Here is a 22356-nt window from a genome sequence, read left to right as displayed (position 1 = left end):
TGCATGTGTGTATGTATATATATATATATATATATATATATATATATGTGAGTATTTGTGAGTGTGTGTGTATATATACACACTGAATGTTTTTTTCCTCGCGTTTATTATATTGTTTACAGTGCACTATGTTTACATATTCTGTTGTGCTGCAGCAAGTAAGAATTTCATTGTTCTATCTGGGACACATGACAATAAAACTCTCTTGACTCTTGATAGTGGCGTCACGAGTAGATCGGGTGATAGGCAAACGCTTGGTACATTGGCCTTCATCAGTCGGGGCATTGAGTGTACAGGTTGGGACGTTATGTTGCAGTTGAACAAGAGGTTGATGTGGCCGCATTTGGAGTATTATGTTCAGTTTTGGTCACCCTGCTACAGAAAGGATGTCTTTACACTGGAAAGAGTGCAGAGAAGATTTACGAGGATGTTGCCAGGACTTTGAAGGCCTGAACTATAGGGTGAGGTTGGGCAGGCTAGGACTTGCAGGAGGATGAGAGGTGAGCTTATAGAGGTTTATAAAATCACGAGGGGAATAGATTGGGTGAATGCACAGAATATTTTTACCCAGATTGGGAATCAAGACCCAAAGGACATAGGTTTAAGGTGAGAGGGGTAAGACTTAATAGGAACCGGAGGGGTAACATTTTCACACAAAGGGTTGTGGGTATATGGAGTGAGCTGTCAGAGGAGGTAGTTGAGGTAGGTACTATCACCACATTTAAAAGGCATTTGGATAGGTACATGGATAGGAAAGAATTACGGGCCGAATTCAGGCAGGTGGGACTAACGGAGATGGGGCATCTTGCTTGCGTGGGCAAGTTCGGCCGAAGGGCCTGTTTCCTTGCTTTTTCCCCGCCAAATTTAGCTTAATTTTAGTTCAGTTTAGAGATATGGTCTGGAAACAGCCCCTTCACCCCACCGAGTCCACACCAACCATCGATCACCCGTTCACACTAGTTCAAGGTTATCCCAATTTTGCATTCACCCCCTGCACACTAGGGGATAATTCACTGAGGCCAATTAACCTACAAACCTGCACGTCAAGTCAAGTCAAGTCAAGTGAGTTTATTGTCATGTGTCCCTGTATAGGACAATGAAATTCTTGCTTTGCTTCAGCACACAGAACATAGTAGGCATTTACTACAGAACAGATCAGTGTGTCCATATACCATAATATAAATATATACACACATGAATAAATAAACTGATAAAGTAGCAGATAATCGGTTATTAATAATCAGAGTTTTGCCCGAGCCAGGTTTAATAGCCTGATGGCTGTGGGGAAGTAAATATTCCTGAACCTGGTTGTTGCAGTCTTCAGGCTCCTGTACCTTCTACCTGAAGGTAGCAGGGAGATGAGTGTGTGACCAGGATGTGGGTCTTTGATGATACTGCAGCCTTTTTGAGGCAGCAACTGCGATAAATCCCCTCGATGGAGGGAAGGTCAGAGCCGATGATGGACTGGGCAGTGTTTACTACTTTTTGTAATTTTTTCCTCTCCAGGGCGCTCAAGTTGCCAAACCAAGCCACGATGCAACCGGTCAGCATGCTCTCGACTGTGCACCTGTAGAAGTTAGAGAGAGTCCTCCTTGCCATACCGACTCTCTGTAATCTTCTCAGGAAGTAGAGGCGCTGATGTGCTTTCTTGATAATTGCATTAGTGTTCTCGGACCAGGAAAGATCTTCAGAGATGTGCACGCCCAGGAATTTGAAGCTCTTGACCCTTTCAACCATCAACCCATCGATATAAACGGGGCTGTGGGTCCCCATCCTACTCCTTCCAAAGTCCACAATCAGTTCCTTGGTTTTGCTGGTGTTGAGGGCCAGGTTATTGCGCTGGCACCATATGGACAGTTGCTCGATCTCTCTTCTATACTCCGACTCATCCCCATCAGTGATACGTCCCACAACAGTGGTGTCGTCAGCGAACTTGATGATGGAGTTCGCACTATGACCGGCTACGCGGTCATGAGTATAGAGTGAGTACAGCAGGGGGCTGAGCACGCAGCCTTGAGATGCTCCCGTGCTGATTGTTATCGAGGCTGACACATTTCCACCAATACGAACAGACTGTGGTCTGTGAATGAGGAAGTCGAGGATCCAGTTGCAGAGGGATGCGCAGAGACCCAGTTCTGCGAGTTTGGTAACCAGCTTGGAGGGGATGATTGTATTAAATGCCGAGCTGTAGTCGATGAATAACAGCCTGACATATGAGTTTTTGTTGTCCAAGTGGTCCAGAGCGGAGTGGAGGGCCAGCAAAATCGCATCCACCATTGATCTGTTGTGGCGGTAAGCGAACTGCAGTGGGTCCAGGTTTTTGTCGATGTAGGCGTTGATTTGCTCCATGATCAACCTCTCAAAGCACTTCATCACCACCGGCGTTAGTGCCACTGGTCGAAAGTCATTGAGGCACGTCACCTTAATCTTCTTGGGCACTGGTATAATTGTTGCCCTTTTAAAGCAGGTGGGGACCTCAGACCTCAGAAGTGAGAGGTTGAAAATGTCCGTAAAAACTCCCGACAGTTGGTCCGCACAGGTTTTTAGAACACGACCGTGTATACCATCAGGTCCAGGCATTTTCGAGGGTTCACCCCTCTGAAGGATTTCCTGACGTCGGCCTCTGTGACTGAGACTGAAATACCATCACAGCGAATGGGGGCTCGGGAAGGCACATCAGTATTCTCCCTATCAAAGCGTGCGTAAAACGTATTGAGCTTGTCAGGGAGTGATGTTTCACCGACTTTTGAGCTGCCTCCTGCTTTCGCCTTGAAAGAGGTGATTGCATTCAGGCCCTGCCACAGCTGCCAAACGTCTTTCGGATGTGGGAGGAAACCGGAGCCCCCGGAGGAAATCCATGCGGTCACGGGGAGAAGGTGCAAACTCCATACACAGACAGCAACCCCGATCAGGATGGAACCCGGGTCTCTGACGCTGTGACTCAGCACCTGCACCAATGTGTGCCGTCCTTAATGTGACAGATCACTTTCTTACACAAACTCCTCGGCAGGGCAGCGAGCACCAGACTCTCCTGTGTGGACCGAAGGCCAGGATGATTTTAAATCATTCAATGTTATTTTGCACCTCAAACTTGCATTAGGGGTACAAAATGGCAGAATTCACCCGGCATTTTACCCAAAACAGTCATGAATTCCCAGCCATGAGAGAACTACACTTGAGGGGGAATCAAAACTAATTTGGAATGGTGTAATAATGCTTGTTTTTCCATAATCAGGGATTGATGGTGGCAGGGTTTAGCAGGATATTGACACATTGGCACAGCGGTAGAGTTGCTGCCTCACAGCTCCAGAGACCCGGGTTCCATCCCGACTACGGGTGCTGTCTGTATTGAGTTTGCACGTTCTCCACATGACCTGCGTGGATTTTCCCCGGATGCTCCGCTTTCCTCCACACTCCAAAGGCGTACAAGTTTGTAGGCTAATTGGTTTAGTATAAATGCAAATTGTACCTAGTGTGTGTAGGATAGTGTTAGTGTGTGGGGATCGCTGGATGGCGTGGACTCGGTGGGCCGAAGGGCCTGTTTCCACGCTGTATCTCTAAACCAAACAAAACAATATACTGACACATTACCAGTCGACAGATCAGTTTAGACTCTGAGGTGATAAAGTGGGGGTTAATTAAGTCGTAGCACACACCTCAACAATGCCAGTAAACGTATACCATACCCCGTGAATACGACTTGTTGTAGGGGAACGAATAGTGAGGGCTAATAACTTGTTCCCAGTGTGTGGAGTGTAGTGTTAATGTGCGGGGATCGCTGGTCAGTGTCGAATCAGTGGGCCGAAGGGCCTATTTTCGTGCTGTATCTCTAAACTAAACTAAACTAACAATCTTCAGCATCGAGGATCCAATTCCACCCATTGGGATCCAATGGACATCACTTGCTAGCATGGTGCCAGGTTCCATTATTTTTTGCAGCACAATGTTGACTTTATATACCGTCGTAGGGGAAGGAATAGTGAGGCTAATAACGAGTAAACATGGATGTGGATTGTGCTAATGTGGTGACAGGAACCGCGGACAAAGCCCAGAAGTAGAGACATGGAACGCAGCAGTGATGACGCCCAGGTTTCAGGAACGTCATTGATTATGTTACAGTGTTCGCCCATCACTGTGACACAGTAGTTGGGTCTACTGCCAACTAAGTTACACGTGGATTGTCATTTTATTCTGTAATCAAGACCTAGTTTCATAGGTTATAGGTGCACAATGATGCCATTGGGCCCATCAAGTCTACACTGCCATTCAATCATGGCTGATCTATCTTTCCCTCTCAACCCCATTCTCCCCATAACCCCTGACCCCCGTACTAATCAAGTTTGTTACCTCTCTGTGACCTCCACTCTGTAATCGAGACCTAGTTTTACCGTTAATCAATTTTCTGTGTAATCTTGTCAGCTGAGAATGTAAAAGCTGTACTAAAGTCGCGATCAGGAGATCAGCTTTGCCTGGTCCCCTGGTGCGCATCGGTTTCAATAAATCGCCCGTTGCTTCAAACACCAACTCCACGTGGCCTTTCCATTTACTCATGCTGCACTGCTGGTAAACATTTTAAAATCTGCACTTGGCGAGCCATCTCTCTCGTAAACGACTGCACTTGCTGAGTATCCCATTGACATTCACCGTCGCTGGATTGTTAACACAACTTTGCAAAAGCTTTTCAGCTTCCAAATCTGTCGACATTCACAACACCAAATTGCTTCTTCATCTCCGTACATCCTGTAATCCATAATCTAATGTGCTTTTGGTATCTTGGCCTTCATCAGTCAGAGTATTGAGTATAGAATTTAGGAGGTCATGTTGCAGTTATGTATAAAGGGCCTGTCCCACTTGGCCGTCATTTGCGCGCCATTTACGCGACCTCCAAAAATGTGGTTGTCGCGTTGTGACGCAGGGTAGCGTGTGGGTAGCACAGGACGGGCGCATGGAGAAGCGTGGAGGAGTGTGGAGTTGCGCACGGTATCGCGCGGCGCTCCAGGATTTCATGCTGCACAAAATCCTCGCGCGCCACCTGCATGATGTATCACGTACGCACGCTGACGCATTGGCGTCGCACGCATTGGCGTCCCGACGTCTCACGTGTATCGCGTGGTGACACATGGTTACGTCACCGTGCGTAACCATGCGTCGCCGCGTGCCGTAGGGTTTTCTAATGACGTCACGCGCACCAGACAGCATGATGACGCGCGATTTGCGCGCGACGTCGTGCGTAACGACGTGTGGACCTATTTTACATATGACGCGTAAATGAGGCACAAATGACGGCCAAGTGGGACAGGCCCTTAAGACGTAGGTGAGTCCGCATTTAGAGTATTGTGTTCAGTTCTGAGCACCATGTTATAGGAAAGATGTTGTCAAGCTGGAAAGGGTACAGAGAATATTTACGAGGATGTTGCCAGGACTAGAGGGTTTGAGCTATTGGGAGAGGTTGAGTAGGCTGGGACTCTATTCCTTGGAGCACAGGAGGATGATGGGTGATCTTACAGAGGTGTATAAAATCATGAGAGGAATAGATCAGGTAGATGCACAGAATCTCTTGCCCAGAGTGGGTGAATCGTGGGCCAGAGGACATAGGTCTAAGGTGAATGGGAAAAGATTTAATAGGAATCTGAGGGGTAACCTTTCCACACAAAGAGTGGTGGTGTATGGAATGAGCTGCCGGAAGAGGTAGTCGAGGCTGGGACTAATCCTAAGTTTAAGAAACAGTTAGACAGGTACATGGATAAGACAGGTTTGGAGAGATATGGGCCAAACGCGGGAAGGTGGGACTAGTGTAGCTAGTTGGCCGGTGTGGGTAAGTAGGGCCGAAGGGCCTGTTTCCACGCTGTATTGCTCTATGACTCTATAACTAAAATAAATGGAATAAAGGAAAAACATCCCAATAAGTACAAGAGGAATATTTATGTGATTTTTATGCATTCTGGTCTGTCGCGTACAGTACATCATTAGGCACATCGAAAGTGAGAAGACATAATTTGACAAATATAATTACTGAATTAAAGAATTAATACATTGTTGAATCAGTCCATACGAAATACAATTCAATGCCTGCAGAAGGCCTTTTCTATCAAAATATATTGGAATACAAGGTTACAGTTAAAAACTCGTCCCATCTCTCTGATGGTGCTCTGCCCATTGTAAGTCAAGGTCAAGAGAACTGCAAGGTCAAGACTTAAAATAAAAGACACAAAGTGCTGGAGTAACGCAGCAGATCAGGTGACAAGGTGGTGACAAGGTGATGTTTCAGGTCGGGACCTTTCTTCAGATTGATTGTGGGGGAGGTAGGTGGGGGGTGGGATATAGTCTGGTGAGTGATAGGTGGATACGGGCAAGCGGGGTTTTGATAGGTAGCGGGTTGACCAAAGGCCAGAGATGAAAGGACAAAAAGTGTGAGATACAGAGAGAAGGGGCAAGATATGTGATGCCAGACCCGCGGAGTTACTCCAGCACTTTGGCTCTTTTTCGGTAATCCTGCATCTGCAATTCCTTGTGTCCCAGGTCTAGACTAAAATATACATCTAGCATCAGAGAACTGCAAGGTTAAAGAAGTGCAAGTGCACCCCAGACCCTTGACTTACAATGGTGGTGACCTGAATCTCTCCGTCCCCACCCCCACACATTTAATTGTGCCTCAATCATTGCAGAAAAAGTGATTAAAAAGCAGATGAAGGGATATACATTAACTGGCACCAGCTTCATCTGTTAAGACTAATTGTCCTTTTTTGTGTAAGCACTGAACGGCTCCTTCAGTCCAAGGCTGTCAGGATCTGTGGGAGGAAGGAACACAAAGTGCAGTTAAACAACTCAGACAAGGCCCAGTCCAATTCATGTTGACCTTCACCTGAAGGGAAATCACAGCTACGGTGGCGCAGCGGTAGAGTTGCTGCCTCACAGTGCCAAAACCCGGGTTCGATCCCGACTGCAGACAATAGGTGCAGGAGTAGGCCATTCGGCCCCTCGAGCCAGCACTGGGATCATGGCTGATCATCCACAATCAGTACCTCATTACTGCCTTCTCCCCATATCCCCTGACTCCGCTATCTTTAAGAGCCCTATCTAGCTCTCTCTTGAAAGTATCCAGAGAACCGGCCTCCACCACCCTCTGGGGCAGAGAATTCCACAGACTCACCACTCTCTGTGAGAAAAAGTGTTTCTTCGTCTCCGTTCTAAATGGCTTACTCCTTATTCTTAAACTGTGGCCCCTGGTTCTGGACTCCCCCAACATCGGGAACATGTTTCCTGTCTCTAGCGTGTCTAAGCCCTTAACAATCTTATATGTTTCAATGAGATACCCTCTCATCCTTTTAACCTCCAGAGTGTACAAGCCGAGCTGCTCCATTCTCTCAGCATATGACAGTCCCGCCATCCCGGGAATTAACCTTGTAAACCTACGCTGCACTCCCTCAATAGCAAGAATGTCCTTCCTCAAATTAGGGGTCCAAAACTGCACACAATACTCCAGGTGTGATCTCACTAGGGCTCTGTACAACTGCAGAAGGACCTCTTTGCTCCTATATTCGATTCCTCTTGTTATAAAGGCCAATATGCCATTTGCTTTCCATTTCCATTCAAGTCGAGAAATTAACTTTTTTAATTTAATTTTTGGTAGGCCTTGAAGGACCGAGCGCAAGTGTTCAGCGAAATGGCCGCCGACTCTACGCTGGGTCTTGCCGATGTCTAATAGGCCTTGGTGAAAGAGGATTGCTTTGAGCTTACCATAAATCTCTCTCCTTATTTTCTTCATCTGCCTCCTGCAACGTCTGTTTTCTGAACTGGATTTCTTCATCTGAAAGGCAGACAGACCAGGCATCAAGCAGCTGAATAACAAATATACTGGCAATCACTTTCTGAAGAGAACATTTCTCACAGGTCCCTTTCAGTCACGGAGCTGCATGGAGCGTACAGTTTAGGTTTATTATTGTCACATGTACTGAGGTACAGTGAAAAGCTTGCATGTTATCCAGTCAGATCAGATAATATTATATATAAATACGAATGAGTCAAACTCAAGGACAATATATAGCATACATGGAGTGGCACGGTGGCGCAGCGGCAGAGTTGCTGCCTTACAGCGCCAGAGACCTGGGTTTGATCCAGTGTCAGGGGTTATGGAGAGAAGGCAGGGGAATAGGGTTAGGAGGGAGAAATAGATCAGCCATGATTGAATGGCGGAGTAGACCTAAAGGCCCAATGGCCTAATCCTGCTCCTATCACTTATGAAGTTATAACCCTGACCATGGTGCTGTGTGTACGGAGTTTGTACGTTCTCCCCGTGACCTGCGTGGATTTCCTCCCACACTCCAAAGACGTGCAGGTTTGTAGGTTAATTGGCTTCGGTAAAATTGTAAATTGTCCCCAGTATGTGTAGGATGGTACTAGATCACTGGGCGGCATGGATTCGGCGGGCTGAAGGGCCCGTTTCCGCACTTTATCTCTAAAGTCCAAAAGCAATGGGGGAAGATACAGAGTGCAGAATATAGTTCTCAGCATTGTAGTGCATCAGTTCCAGAGACAAAGTCCAATGTCCGCATTGGGGTAGAGGTGAATCGGGTACAGTATTGGGCAGCAGAGGCTCTGTGCAACTCTAACCTCATCTACTGCATCTGGTATTCCCAATGTGGCCTCTTGTACATTGGCGAGACCAAGCATAGACTTAGCAACCATTTTGCCGAACACTTGCTCTCGATCTGCCAAGACCTACTAGATCACCATTTTAACTCCCCTTCCCATTCCCTTTCTGTCCTGGGCCTCATCCATTGTCAGAATGAGGCCAAACGCAAGCTGGAGGAACAACACCTCATATTCCGCTTGGGTAGCTTACAACCCAAAGGTATTAACGTTGAATTCTCCAATTTTAAGTACCATCTACAAATCACCCTCCCCCACCCCTTTCTCATCCATAAACCCCCCCCCCCCCTTTCCTCCCCTGACCCCTGTCTGACCTTTCATCTAACTCTCTCCTCCCATCCCCACCCCTCCACCTATGTCCTACCTGTCACCTGTCAATCCTCTAGCTTCACAATTCGCAACTCTCTAATCCTTTTGTCTCACGCCTTGTGTGTGTTCATCTCTGGCCTTTGTCCAACCATCCACCTATCAAAAGCCCCTTTGCTGTGTTCACCTATGACCTGTCAGGCTATGTCCCATCCCCTTCTCTCATCCAGCTTTCTTTCCCCCCACCCCTGCAATCAGTCTGAAGAAGGGTCCCGACCAGAAACGTCACCAATCCATGTTCTCCAGAGATGCTGCCTGACCCATTGAGTTACTCTAGCACTTCCTGCCAATCCTTGGTAAACCAGCATCTGCCGTTTATTCTTTCAACATAATCAAAGACTTGTCCCACCCCGGTCATTCCTCCTTCTCCCCGCTCCCGTCAGGCAGAAGGTACAGAAGCTTGTAAGCACGCACCACCAGACTCAGGTACAGTTTCTTCCCCTCTGTTATCAGGCTTCTGAACAGTCCTTCCATAAGCTAGGGTACTGTCCCATTCACCTCTACCCCATTGCGGACATTGGACTTAGTCTTAGGGTGGGCGGCGCGACTCACGTCGCAGCGGCCTCTGCAGTCCGTCTGTCGTTTTTTTTATTTTTTGTCGCGTTTGAATGTTTGAATGTAGTTTAAAGTGCTTTTTTTTAACTGGGTATGTGTGTGGGGGGCGGGGGGTGGGGGAAACTTTTAAAATCTTTCCCCTGCACGGAGAACCCGACCTTTTCCCTGTCGGGTCTCCGTTGTCGTTGGGGCGTAGCACCGTGGAGCGGCCTCCAACCGGAACGACCTGGGACTCGTCGCGGAGCTGCGACCCGACCCTGGAGATTCGGAGGCTCCAACCGTAGGTCTGGTGGACGGTGACACCGGGAGCCCGCGGGTCCCTGCTGGGAGACCGCTTTTCGTGGCTTCCGCAACGGCGACTTCTCCCGCCCGAGTTGCGGGGTTGAAAATTACCTGGAGCGGGGCCTTACATCATCGCCCGGCGCGGCCTTAAATGGCCGCGGGACTTGTTAGCGCCCGCCGGGGGCTCCAACACCAAGACACGGAGCGCGGCCTTGCATCACCCGGCGCGGCTTTAATGGCCGCGGGACACTTACCATCGCCCGCCGGGGGCTTTGACTCTGACATCGGGAGATGAATGAGGAGAGCAGGGGAGAGATAAGACTTTGCCTTCCATCACAGTGAGGAGGAGATTCACTGTGATGGATCTTTGTGTAAATTGTGTTGTGTCTTGGTTCTTTTTCTTGTGTGTATCACTGCAGAAACCAAATTTCGTTTGAACCTCAATGAGGTTCAAATGACACAAATAAATTGTATTGTATTGTATTGTATTGTCTATAGAACTGGTGCACGACAATGCTGAGAACTATATTCTGCACTCTGTATCGTCCCCTTTTGCTCTACCTATTCATAAGTTAATTAGTTACAGGAGCAGAATTAGATCATTGGACCCGTCAGGTTACTCCACCATTCAATCATGGCTGGTCTATCCGTCCGTCTCAACCCCATTCTCCAGCCTTCTCCCCATAACCCCTGACACCAGTGTTAATCAAAAACCTGTAAATCTCTGCCGAAAAAAATATCCATTGACTTGGCCTCCACAGCCGTCTGTGGCGAAGAATTCTACAGATTCATCACAGTCTGACTGAAGAAATTCCTCATCATCTCCTTTCTAAAGGTACGTCCTTTTATTCTGAGCCTGTGCCCTCTGGTCCTAGACTCTCCCACTAGTGGAAACACCCTCTCCACATCCACTCTACCCAAGCCTTTCACTATTCGGTACGTTTCAATGAAGTCATCCTTCTAAACTCCAGTGAGTACAGGCCCAGTGCCGTCGAACGCTCATCACTTGATTGTACTTGAAAGGCTATTGTACTTGAGTTTGACTTGATTGTTTTTATGTCTAGTATCTGTTTTTTTTGGATAGCGTGTAGAACGAGGCTTTTAACTGTACCTCAGTACGTGTGACAATGATAAACCTAACCAAGACCACCAATTCCCTTCTCTACCTTGCTGGATTCAAACCACTTTTTCGAAAAATAAGTTTAAGTAAATGCGCAACGGTGGCGCAGCGGTAGAGTTGCCGCCTTACAGCGCCAGAGACCCGGGTTCGAATCTGACTACAAGTGCTGTCTGTATGGAGTTTGTACGTTCTCCCCGTGATCTGCGTGGGTTTTCTCAAGGATCTCTGATTTCCTCCGACACTCCAAAGATGTTCAGGTTTGCTGGTCAATTGGCTTGGTATAAATGTAAATTGGCCCTCGTGTGTGTAGTGTAGGATTAGTGTGCGGGAGATCGCTGGTCGGCACGGACTCGGTGGGTTGAGGGGCCTGTTTCCGCGCTGTATATCCATCTCTAAACTAAATACATTCTTACCACAAGAATTCCCTTCTACGTCATCCAGCAGGTTTGCTGTTGAGGCTGCTGTTCCAAGACTGCGTGGTTGAGATGGGTTAAGGAAAAACTCATTCAAACCTGCACTCCGCTATAAAATAGAAAGATTAAACGTTGCATTTATGCAACACCTGTCACATCCTGTTCAGTACTTTGCCCGCCATTGACCGCTTGTTCACATGAAGGGCACCCGCAGCCAATCGCTGCTCTTCATGGGATCTTGCTGTGTAGGCTACTGGTGACCAGATAAGTCAGAAGCATAAAGGTTGGGAGGCTGAAGAAATAAGGAAGTCATGATGCTGCTTTGATTCAGCTGCATTTGGAGCATTGTGTGTATTCTTCACAAACTTGATTCATGATAAATCAGGATGCAGCTTTGAAAGCCTTTGGTTAGGCCGCATTTGAGTATAGGAGCAAAGAGGTCGTTCTGCAGTTGTACAGGGCCCTAGTGAGACCACACCTGGAGTATTGTGTGCAGTTTTGGTCTTCAAATTTGAGGAAGGACGTTCTTGCTATTGAGGGAGTGCAGCGTAGGTTCACAAGGTTAATTCCCGGGATGGCGGGACTGTTACATGCTGAGAGAATGGAGAGGCTGGGCTTGTACACTCTGGAGTTTAGAAGGATGAGAGGGGTTCTTATTGAAACATTTAAGATTATTAAGGGTTTGGACACGATAGAGGCAGGAAACATGTTCCGATGTTGGGGGAGTCCAGAACCAGGGGCCACAGTTTAGGAATAAGGGGTAAGCCGTTTAGAACGGAGATGAGGAAACTTTTTCACACAGAGAGTTGTGAGTCTGTGGAATTCTCTGCCTCAGAGGGCGGTGGAGGCAGGTTCTCTGGATGCTTTCAAGAGAGAGCTAGATAGGGCTCTTAAAAATAGCGGAGTCAGGGGATATGGGGAGTAGGCAGGAACGGGGTACTGATTGTTGATGATCAGCCATGATCACATTGAATGGCCTACTCCAGCACCTATTGTCTATTTGGAGTATTGTGTGCAGTTCTGGTTTGGAGAAGGTGCAGAGGAGGTTTACCAGATTGAGGCCTGGATTTAGGGATATTATCTACAGGGAGAGGTAGAATTGTTTTCTCTGAAATGCTGGAGGTTGTGGGGAGCCCTGATAGAAGTATATAAAATTATGAGAGGCATAGAAAGGGTAGACAGTCAGAGTCTTTTTCCCCCAGGGTGGAAAAATCTAATTCTAGAGGGCAATGCTTTCAGGCATGAGGGGCAAAGTGTAAAGGAGATGTGCGGGGCAAGTATTTTTACACAGAGGGTGGCGGGTGTTGGGAACGTGTTGCCAGGGGTGGTGGTGGAGGCAGATACGATAGTGGTTTTGGATATGCAGGGAATGGAGGCATATGGATTATTTGCAGGCAGATGGCATCATGTTCGGCACAGACATTGTGGGCCGAATGGCCTGTTCCTGTGCTGTACTATTCTATGTTTAAGAAGGAACAGCAGATGCTGGAAAATCGAAGGTACACAAAAATGCTGGAGAAACTCAGCGGGTGCAGCAGCATCTATGGAGCGAAGGAAATAGGCAACGGCTCTCTCTCCCCATCCCCCCCCACTCGCAACAAGGGCAGAGTCCCCCTAGTCCTCACCTTTCACCCCACCAGCCATCACATACAACAAGTAATCCTCCGTCAGTTTCGCCACCTCCAACGTGACCCCACCACTCGCCACATCTTCCCATCTCCCCCCATGTCTGCCTTCCGCAAAGACCGCTCCCTCCGTAACTCCCTTGTCAATTCTCCCTTGTCGTTCCAGGTGCGACAGAGGCTCACCTGCATCTCCTCCAACCTCATCTATTGCATCCGCTGCTCTAGATGTCAGCTGATCTACATCGGTGAGACCAAGCAGAGGCTTGGTGTTTCGCCGAACAAAATAGGTGCAGGAGGAGGCCATTCGGCCCTTCGAGTCAGCACCGCCATTCATTGTGATCATGGCTGATCGTCCCCAATCAATAACCCGTGCCTGCCTTCTCCCCATATCTCTTGATTGCACCAGCCCCTAGAGCTCTATCTAAAGGGCCTGTCCCACTGTACGATGTAAGTCAAGAGTTCTCCCGAGTTTTCCCGATTCGAATTCGGAGAATGTTCGCAGCGGGTCCATAGGAGTTTGTGGTTGTCTCGTAGCGGCTCGTACGAGTAAAAAGTAACAATTTTTTTCATCACGAGTATTTCTTTACTCGTGGACATTTTTTTGCAGGGATGAAAAAACGTCACGAGTTTACCGGATTTCCCGAGTACCTACCGTTAGCATTACGAGCCGCTACAGGACATCCACGAACTCCTACGGTCCCGCTACGGATATTCTCTGAGTTCGAATCAGGGGAAAACACGGGAGAACTCTTGAATTACCTCGTACAGTGGGACAGGGGCTTAACACTCTCTTAAATCCATCCAGTGACTTGCCCTCCACTGCCCTCTGTGGCAGGGAATTCCACAAATTCACAACTCTCTGGGTGAAAACGTTTTTCTCGCCTCAATCTTAAATGGCCTCCCCTTTATTCCGACACTGTGGCCCCTGGTTCTTACAGCTTTTGTTCTGTTCAGTTTAGTTTAGAGATTCAGCATGAAAAGTCCACGTCAACCATCGACCACGCATTCACTAGGAGTAATTTACTGAAGCCAATTAACCTACAAACCCGCACGTCTTTTGAATGTGCGAGGACTAGATTGGGTAAACGCATAGTCTCTTGCCCAGAGTAGGGGAATCGAGAACCAGGTTTAAGGTCAGGGGGGTGGGGATGGGATTAAATGGGGTAACTTTTTTTTACACGAAGGATGGTGGGCGTATGGAACAAGCCGTCGGGGGCAGGTACTATCGCAACGTTTAAGAAACATTTAGACATCTCATCCAATCCCCACAGACTAGGGGCGATTTACAGAGGGCCAATTAAACTACAAACCCGCACGTCTTTGGGATGTGGGTGGTAACTGGAGCACCCGGAGGAAACCCACGTGGTCATGGGGAGAACGTGCAAACTCCGTACAGACAGCACCCGAGGTCAGGATAGAACCCGGGTCTCTGGCGCTGTGAGGCAGTAACTCTACCAGCTGCGCCGCTGCGTCCTGAAGAGGGGGCTCTTTTCTTTTGCTTTGTTCCATTAAAAAATAAATCGAACTGGTCAAGGATACGTGTGATGTTTTAAGGAATGCTTTCGCTTCAACTTCCTCATCTTCGTCTTCTCCGAAAACGCGCGGGCCAGCTCGAACAGCTTCTTCCTCGTGGCTGCAGAGAGGAAGCAACAGGTCAGTCCCCGTACGTGTGTCCCAGGTGGAATCAGAACATGGAACACAGCACAGTACAGCACAGGGACAGGCCATTCGGTACACAGTGCCTGTACTGAAGGTAACCATATCCATATCCCTGCTCTGCCTTAATGGAGATCGGCACCTGACTGACAAACCCCCGCAGAAATAGGGCAGCACGGTGGTGCAGCGGTAGAGTTGCTGCCTCACAGAGCCAGAGACCCAGGTTCGATCCTGGCTGCGGGTGCTGTCTGTACAGAGTTTGTACCTTCTCCCCGTGACCGCGTGGTTTTTCCCGGGAGCTCCCGTTTCCTCCCCCTCTCCAAAGACGTGCAGGTTTGAAGGTTAATTGGCTTTGGTAAAATTGTGAGTTGTCCCTGGTGTGTAGGACAGTGCTAGTGTACGGGGCGATCGCTGGTCGGTGGGGACACATGTTTCCGCGCTGTATCTCTAAAGCCTGAATAGGCCTTTGGTTAAAGCACATGGACATGTGGGGAATGGAGGGATATAGATCATGTGCGGGCAGATCAGAGATGGTCTTGGAGTCATGTTCAGCACAGACATTGTGGGCTGAAGGGCCTGTTCTTGTGCTGTACTGTTCTATGTTCTATCTACCTGCCGTATGCTGGTGCAGGGGCCAACTTTGACCTGAGGGGAAAAAATGGTGGAGGTTCAGAGGGGACCCGATAGAAGTTTATAAAACAATGAGAGGCATAGACAGGGTAGACAGTCAGAACCTTTTTCCCCAGGATAGAGGTATCGTACAGTAGAGGGCACAGCTTTAAGGTGAGAGGAGCAGAGTTTAGCGGAGATGTGTTAAGCAGATTTTTTACACAGAGGGTGGTGGGTGCCTGGAACATGCTGCTGGGGGTGGTGGTGGTGATGGAGGCAGATATGAGAGCATCCTGCAATACAGCAGCCATGGGCAGGATCGAACCAGGGTCTCTGGCGCTGTGAGGCAGCGGCTCTACCAGCTGCGCCACTGCGCTACCTGATTACTGAAAGGTTGTGAACACTGCCCAGTCCCAAACGGTTACTGACTGACCTCCCCACCATCGCAGGGATCTACAGGAGTCGCTGCCTCAAAGAGGCAGCCAGCATCATCAGAGACCCACACCACCCTGGCCACGCTCTCATCTCACTCCCGCCATCGGGCAAGAAGATACAGGAGCCTGAAAACTGTGACGTCGCATGGGCGGCAATCCTGGTGTACGGGGTGATTGCTGGTCGGCGCGGACACGATGGGCCAAAGGACCTGCAGTTACCAGGTCGCTTGCATGCCCAGGTGGGCTCGCCTGGCCCGGGACTGGCTGTAGCGCCCAGGCCCCCCCCCCCCCCCTTGTTTTAAAAGCGATTTCTGCTCATGGTCCAAGTTCAGGAACAACTTCTTCCCCACATCCATTACACCACACAATGATGAACTATGGGCTGTCTCTGGCTGCACTGACTGGGCTTTTTGTGTGTGCTAATATTGGAGTTATTAATTTATTGATTTTGTCATTTGTTATATATTATCTGTGTGTATTCTGTTACAGGCCCGTTATGTTGTTGCAAGGAAGAATGTCATTGTTCCACTGTCGGTACATATGACAACAAAACACTGCTGACTTGAGATATCGCTACAGATTATTTCTCCTCTGATGGACACAAAGTGCTGGAGCAACTCAGCGGGTCAGGCAGTATCTCTGGAGAAAACGGATAAGTGACGTTTTGGGTCGGGGACCTTCTTCAGACCGATCGGTCACGGGGAGAACGTGCAAACTCCGCACAGACTGCACCTGGGCCTAGGATCGAACCCGGGTCTCTGTCGCTGTGAGGCAGCAACTCTACCACTGCGCCACTGTGCCACCCATGTATAGTATTATCCAGTCTGAAGAAGGGTCCCAACTCGAAACGTCACCTATCCATTTTCTCCAGAGATGCTGCCTGACCCGCTGAGTTACTCCAGCTTTGTGTCTATCAGAGGAGAAATAACCGATAACAATATCTCAAGTCAGGAGTGTTTTGTTGTCACATGTACTGACAATGGAACAATGAAATTCTTACTTGCAGCAGCATAACACATTTTGTGTCTGTCTTTGGCATAAACCAGCATCTGCAGTTCCTTTTTAATACATAGTTTTTCCACTGCCCTTTTATCTTCTTAGTTTGGAGAAAGAAAATGGAAGTTTTGTTGTGGAAAAAATGTCCAAGCTCATGGATTTAATGAGCCAAGTAAATACATAAGAGGGTATATTGACAAGCAGAAGTTGAGTTTAGTTTATTGTCCCATGTGCCGAGGTACAATGAAAAGCTTTTGTTTCGTGCTAACCAGTCAGCGGTAAGACAATACGTGATGACAATCGAGCCGTCCACAGTGTACAGATACAGGATCAAGGGAATAACATGAATAACATTAGTGCAGGATCAAGTCCAATCAAAGACAGTCCAATGAGGTAGATGGAAGCTCACGACTGCTCTTTAGCTGATAGGAGTGTTTCATTTAGTTTAGTTTAGTTTAGTTTAGAGATACAGCATGGAAACAGGCTCTTTGGCCCACCGAATCTGCAGCCACCAGCGATCCTACACACATCAGGGACAACGTACATTTTCACCAAGCCAATTAACCTACAAACCTGTACATCTTTGGAGTGTGGGAGCAAAGCATAAAATCTCGGAGAAAACCCACACGGTCACGGGGAGAACCTGCAAACTCCGTACAGACAAGCACCCGTAGTGAGGTTGGAACCCGGGTCTCTGGCGCTGTAAGGCAGCAACTCTACCGCTGCGCCACCATGCCGTCAGTGGTGCAGGGTGGAAGGTGTCTGTGGAGTTTAAAGCAATTGCTTTGCTGTGTAATAGTAATAATGTAATATTATCAGGAGGACTCACATTTCCCCATGTGCTTGAGTTTGTCCCTGAACAAGGCTTCATCGAGAGCGACCCCACTTGCTTCAGCTGCACCAGAGGCACCAGAGTCGGCTGCAAGGAGGAGAGGAAAGGGTTAAGGTTTAATGCCAAACACGTCCCGTCCACATGGCTGCGTCTCTCCCTCAGCAGCCCGCGGTCATGCATGGTCCTGGCTCCTGACCCGCTGGACTACAGCCAAAAACATTCACTCACTTCCCCGCTCTCAGCACAAGCGACCTTAAATTATCCTGAAATGAGCGTTCGAGACGGCCGTTAAATTTTTATTTCACTTCGTCACATCAATTCAAGGGTGAACGTGAAGTGAATTTAAAACAGGTTTCGGAGAGTGCCCTCAGCTCACCTGCCGCCTGGAACTTTATGAAGAAAAGTTTAAAAAGGCCTGTTGATGTTCTTCACACCTTATCCTTCCATATCTCTGTCTCTCCCTCTCCCCTGACGCTCAGTCCGAAGAAGGGTCTCGAGCCGAAACGTCGCCCATTTCTTTGTCTTACAGCCCAGTGGTATGAATATTGATTTCTCTAACTTCAAGTAACTCCTGCATTCCCTCTCCCACCATCCCTCCCCCACCTAAGTCGTACCAGCTTCAAAGTCGTCTTGTTGAGTCTCATTGTCTGTAACCCGTTTTCACCCGGCCCACAGCTAACAGCGGCCTGTTTCCTTTTTCATCATTACTTTTTTGCATATCTTTCATTCATTTCATTCATTCATAACAAGCCCTTAACAAAGATTGTTAAGGGCTTGGACACACTAGCGGCAGGAAACATGTTCCCGATGTTGAGGGAGTCCAGAACCAGGGGCCACAGTTTAAGAATAAGGAGTAAGCCATTAAGAACGGAGACGAGGAAACACTTTTTCTCACAGAGAGTGGTGAGTCTGTGGAATTCTCTGCCTCAGAGGGCGGTGGAGGCAGGTTCTCTGGATGCTTTCAAGAGAGAGCTAGATAGGGCTCTTAAAAATAGCGGAGTCAGGGGATATGGGGAGAAGGCAGGAACGGGGTACTGATTGGGGATGATCAGCCATGATCACATTGAATGGCGGTGCTGGCTCGAAGGGTCAAGTGGCCAACTCCTGCACCTATTGTCTATTGTCTCTCCACATCACCGCCTATATCTCTCATTTCCCTCTCCCTTGACTCTCAGTCTGACAAGGGTCTCGACCCGAAACGTCGCCCATTTCTTCCCTCCAGAGATGCTGCCTGTCCCACTGAGTTACTCCACCATTTTGTGTCAATCTTTGATGTTTGTTTTTGTGTTTTACGAATTAAGTAAAAGTGTCAACCACTTTGCTCCCATAATGAGTTAATGATCAGACCACAGTTGTTAATAGAGCGGCACGGTGGCGCAGCAGGTAGAGCCGCTGCCTCACGGCGCCAGGGACTCGGGTTCGGTCCTGACCTCGGGTGCTGTCTGTGTGGAGTTTGAATGTTCCCCCTGTGGCCACGTGGGCTTCCTCTCTGTGCTCATTGAGTCATACAGTGTGAAAACAGACCCTGTGGCACAACTTGCCCACACTGACCAACATGTCCCATCTACATTAGTTCCCCCTGCCTGCCTTTGGCCCATATCCCTTGAAACATGTCCTATCCATGTACCTGTCTACATGTTTCTTAAAACGTTGTGATAGTCCATGCCTCAACTACCTCCTCCGGCAGCTTGTTCCATACACCCACCACCATTTGTGTGAAAAAGTTACCCCTTGGGTTCCTATTAAATCTTTCCCCCACCTCACCTTCAACCTATGTCCTCTGGTTTCTCGATTTCCCCATTCTGGGCAAGGGACTCTGTGCGTCTACCCGATCTGATCCTCTCATGATTTTGTACAACTACTGCTGTGAAGGCTGCCGTTAGTGCACATTTGGAGGCAGTAATTGCTTGGTGAACAGCCGCCGGGCACCAGTTGATCACAGGCACCGTGTGTGTCACTGCAAAGATTTATCGGCAACAGCAGCGAAGGGCGAGAAATGATTAGCAGGACTAGGTCCCATTAGGCAGACAGCACTATATCACCAGCAGGCCGCAAGGGGAAATTATAGCCTCATAAATTACAGGGGGGCAGGAATTAGTGTCGGCCTCACCTGGAACGGGTGACAGCAAACTAATGTCGTCGCTGGGCAAAGACTCGTTTGCGCTCGTAGACTTGGATTTCATCGACTCATACTTCAGCCGATCTGAAAATGGAAACAAAAGTCACGATGGTCACGGCCTGCTGTCGTGTGGTGTCTCTCTGTTCAATCTCGCCTTGTGGACATCACCAGCCTTTATTGCCCCCCTCCCCCCTCCCACCCCCGTCAAACACCCCCCCCCCCCCCACAATATCACCCCTTGTTAGCACACTGCAGGGAGAATAGAAGATTCATCTACAGTGCCGGGGGTTCTGTGCAGGCCGGAATCTGTAACGTCAGCAAACGTTAAACATAGAAACATAGAAAATAGGTGCAGGAGTAGGCCATTCGGCCCCTCGAGCCTGCACCGCCATTCAATATGATCATGGCTGATCATCCAACTCACTATCCTGTACCTGCCTTCTCTCCATACCCCGTGATCCCTTTAGCCACAAGGGCCACATCTAACTCCCTCTTAAATATAGCCAATGAACTGGCCTCAACTACCTTCTGTGGCAGAGAATTCCAGAGATTCACCACTCTCTGTGTGAAAAATGTTTTCCTCATCTCGGTCCTAAAAGATTTCCCCTTTATCTTTAAACTGTGACCCCTTAAACACACTTAAACACTGCAGCCTCCAAAAAATCTCCATACTACATTGACTCAGGGTGGCGCAGCAGTGGAGTTGCTGCCTTACAGCACCAGAGACCCGAGTCCCATCCTGTCTACGGGTGCTGTCTGTACAGAGTTTGCACGTTCTCCATGTGACCTGCATGGGTTTTCTCCGGGTGCTCCGGTTTCCTCCCACACTCCAAAGACGTGCAGGTTAGTAGGTTAATTGGCTTTGGTTAAATTGTAAATTGTCCCTCGTGTGTAGGATAGTGCTAGTGTAGGGGGATCGCTGGTCGTTGGGCCGAAGGGCCTGCTTCCGAGCTGTATCTCTAAACTAAACTAAAGATCGTGGTTTGTCCTTCCTCTCAAGTCGATGTTCTCCCTCAATTCCCATGACCCTCAGACATTAGACTTTTGAGATACAGCGCGGAAACAGGCCCTTCTGCCCACTGAATGCGTGCAGACCTGCAATCATTAACACTATCCTACACTAGGGACAATTTACATTTATACCAAGCCAATTAACCTACAAACCTGCACGTCTTTGGAGTGCGGGAGGAAACCGAAGATCCCTGAGAAAACCCACGCAGGTCACGGGGAGAACGTGCAAACTCTGCACAGACAGCACCCGTAGTCAGTATGGAACCTGGGTCTCTGGAGCTGTGAGGCGGCAACTCTACCGCTGTGCCGCCCGTATGTGGTGTTGGCTCTAGCCACGGTGAGCCCGCGGGCAAGGGGGGAGGTGCTGCTGCCGTGCAGTGCCACTGGCCACATGCCTGCTGAGGCGGGGGGGGGGGGGGGGGGCGGCGGGTCTGTGAGCTCATTGCTGGCCGAGCTTGACGACTTTCTCCAGGAACCAGAAAGGTCAGAGGTCACATGTCGGATAGATGCAAAGGAATGGGGGAGGAATAACACAAAACGCTGTGTGTCCAGTGTCCTTGGAGCGTGCTTATTATATGCGGATCAAGGCGAGGATCTGACAGTGAGCCCAGTCTGAAGAAGGGTCTCGACCCGAAACGTCACCCATTCCTTCTCTCCAGAGACGCTGCCTGTCCCACTGAGTTACTCCCGCTGAGTTACTCCAACATTTTGTGTCTATCTTCAGTTTATACCAGCATCTGCAGTTCCTTCTTACACATTGGCCAGTCCCTTATCTCTCATGTTTAAGAAGGAACTGCAGATGCCGGAAAATCGAAGTTAGACAAAAATGCTGGAGAAACTCAGCGGGCGAGGCAGCATCTATGGAGCGAAGGAATAGGTGACGTTTCGGGTCAAGACCCTTCTTCAGACTTTATCTCTCACCCCTGCTGACTGTTCCAATGTGGAGAAATTCCAATCATTTACCCGGCTAAGACACGTGCAGTGTGGTGCGAGACAATTAATGGCGCCTTTTGCTCAGCCCATTGATTGAAGACAGACCCCAAACAACGGAAGTACAGACTATAGGTATGTTGCAAAACGTACCTGAAGCGTCGCTGAAAATCTGTCGCTGCGGGTGTGCGCGATTTTGGCGCCGTTTAGAGGGGGGGGCGGGTTTAAAACGCAATTTTCCCTAGGCTGTTCAAATCGAGGATGTTCAGCCTAGTTAATTATTAACGAAAAATCGCTGGAAGATTCCGTCGCTTTAGCTATTATTACTTTTAAGGGCATTATCTAATTGTTATAGTAGTTAAAAAATTAACCTCTAAACCCCCGACCGCCGACAACGGCCGGATCTCATACAGGGAACAACAGAAGGTAGGCTGTTTATTTTTACATTAAAAAGGGCTTCTTAAGATCCCTTTATACAAAGTTTAATGTTGCGAGTAGCTAATTTTGGGCCCATTATATCCCGCAGTATTTTTCTGGGCATTTGGGGGCACAAATCTACCGCAATGTGAACGTTCTAAACCAGCGCGTTCACAGGATCCCACTAGAAAGCTGATTTAAATGGACTTTAATTTACAGCAATTGAACACTAAATTCCTTCCATTTGGTCTATAAATTAATGTAAATGAGATTTTAAAATCATGTTTTATTGTGAATTATTTGTGAATATTATTTGGACACTTAGGCTATTTAAAAATGTTA

General features: G+C 48.4%; 1 protein-coding gene across 1 annotated transcript in view; it reads right to left on the bottom strand.

The window, feature by feature from the left end:
- Positions 1-5903: 5903 nt before the first annotated feature.
- cuedc1 (CUE domain containing 1) overlaps positions 5904-22356 on the bottom strand; it is a 92675-nt gene continuing 76222 nt past the window's right edge. The window contains exons 6-11 of the mRNA XM_033045619.1: positions 19648-19740; positions 17535-17624; positions 14550-14643; positions 11386-11444; positions 7738-7807; positions 5904-6788 (exon numbers count right to left, since the gene is read on the bottom strand). Of these exons, the coding sequence (XP_032901510.1) occupies position 6788; positions 7738-7807; positions 11386-11444; positions 14550-14643; positions 17535-17624; positions 19648-19740 (407 nt within the window). The 3' untranslated portion in view covers positions 5904-6787. The remainder of the gene's footprint in view (positions 6789-7737; positions 7808-11385; positions 11445-14549; positions 14644-17534; positions 17625-19647; positions 19741-22356) is intronic.

The sequence above is a fragment of the Amblyraja radiata genome, chromosome 28 (assembly GCF_010909765.2).
Source record: "Amblyraja radiata isolate CabotCenter1 chromosome 28, sAmbRad1.1.pri, whole genome shotgun sequence".
Lineage (NCBI taxonomy): Eukaryota > Metazoa > Chordata > Chondrichthyes > Rajiformes > Rajidae > Amblyraja > Amblyraja radiata.
Note: the sequence above shows the minus strand (reverse complement) of the source record. Positions and strands in the feature narration are given on the sequence as shown.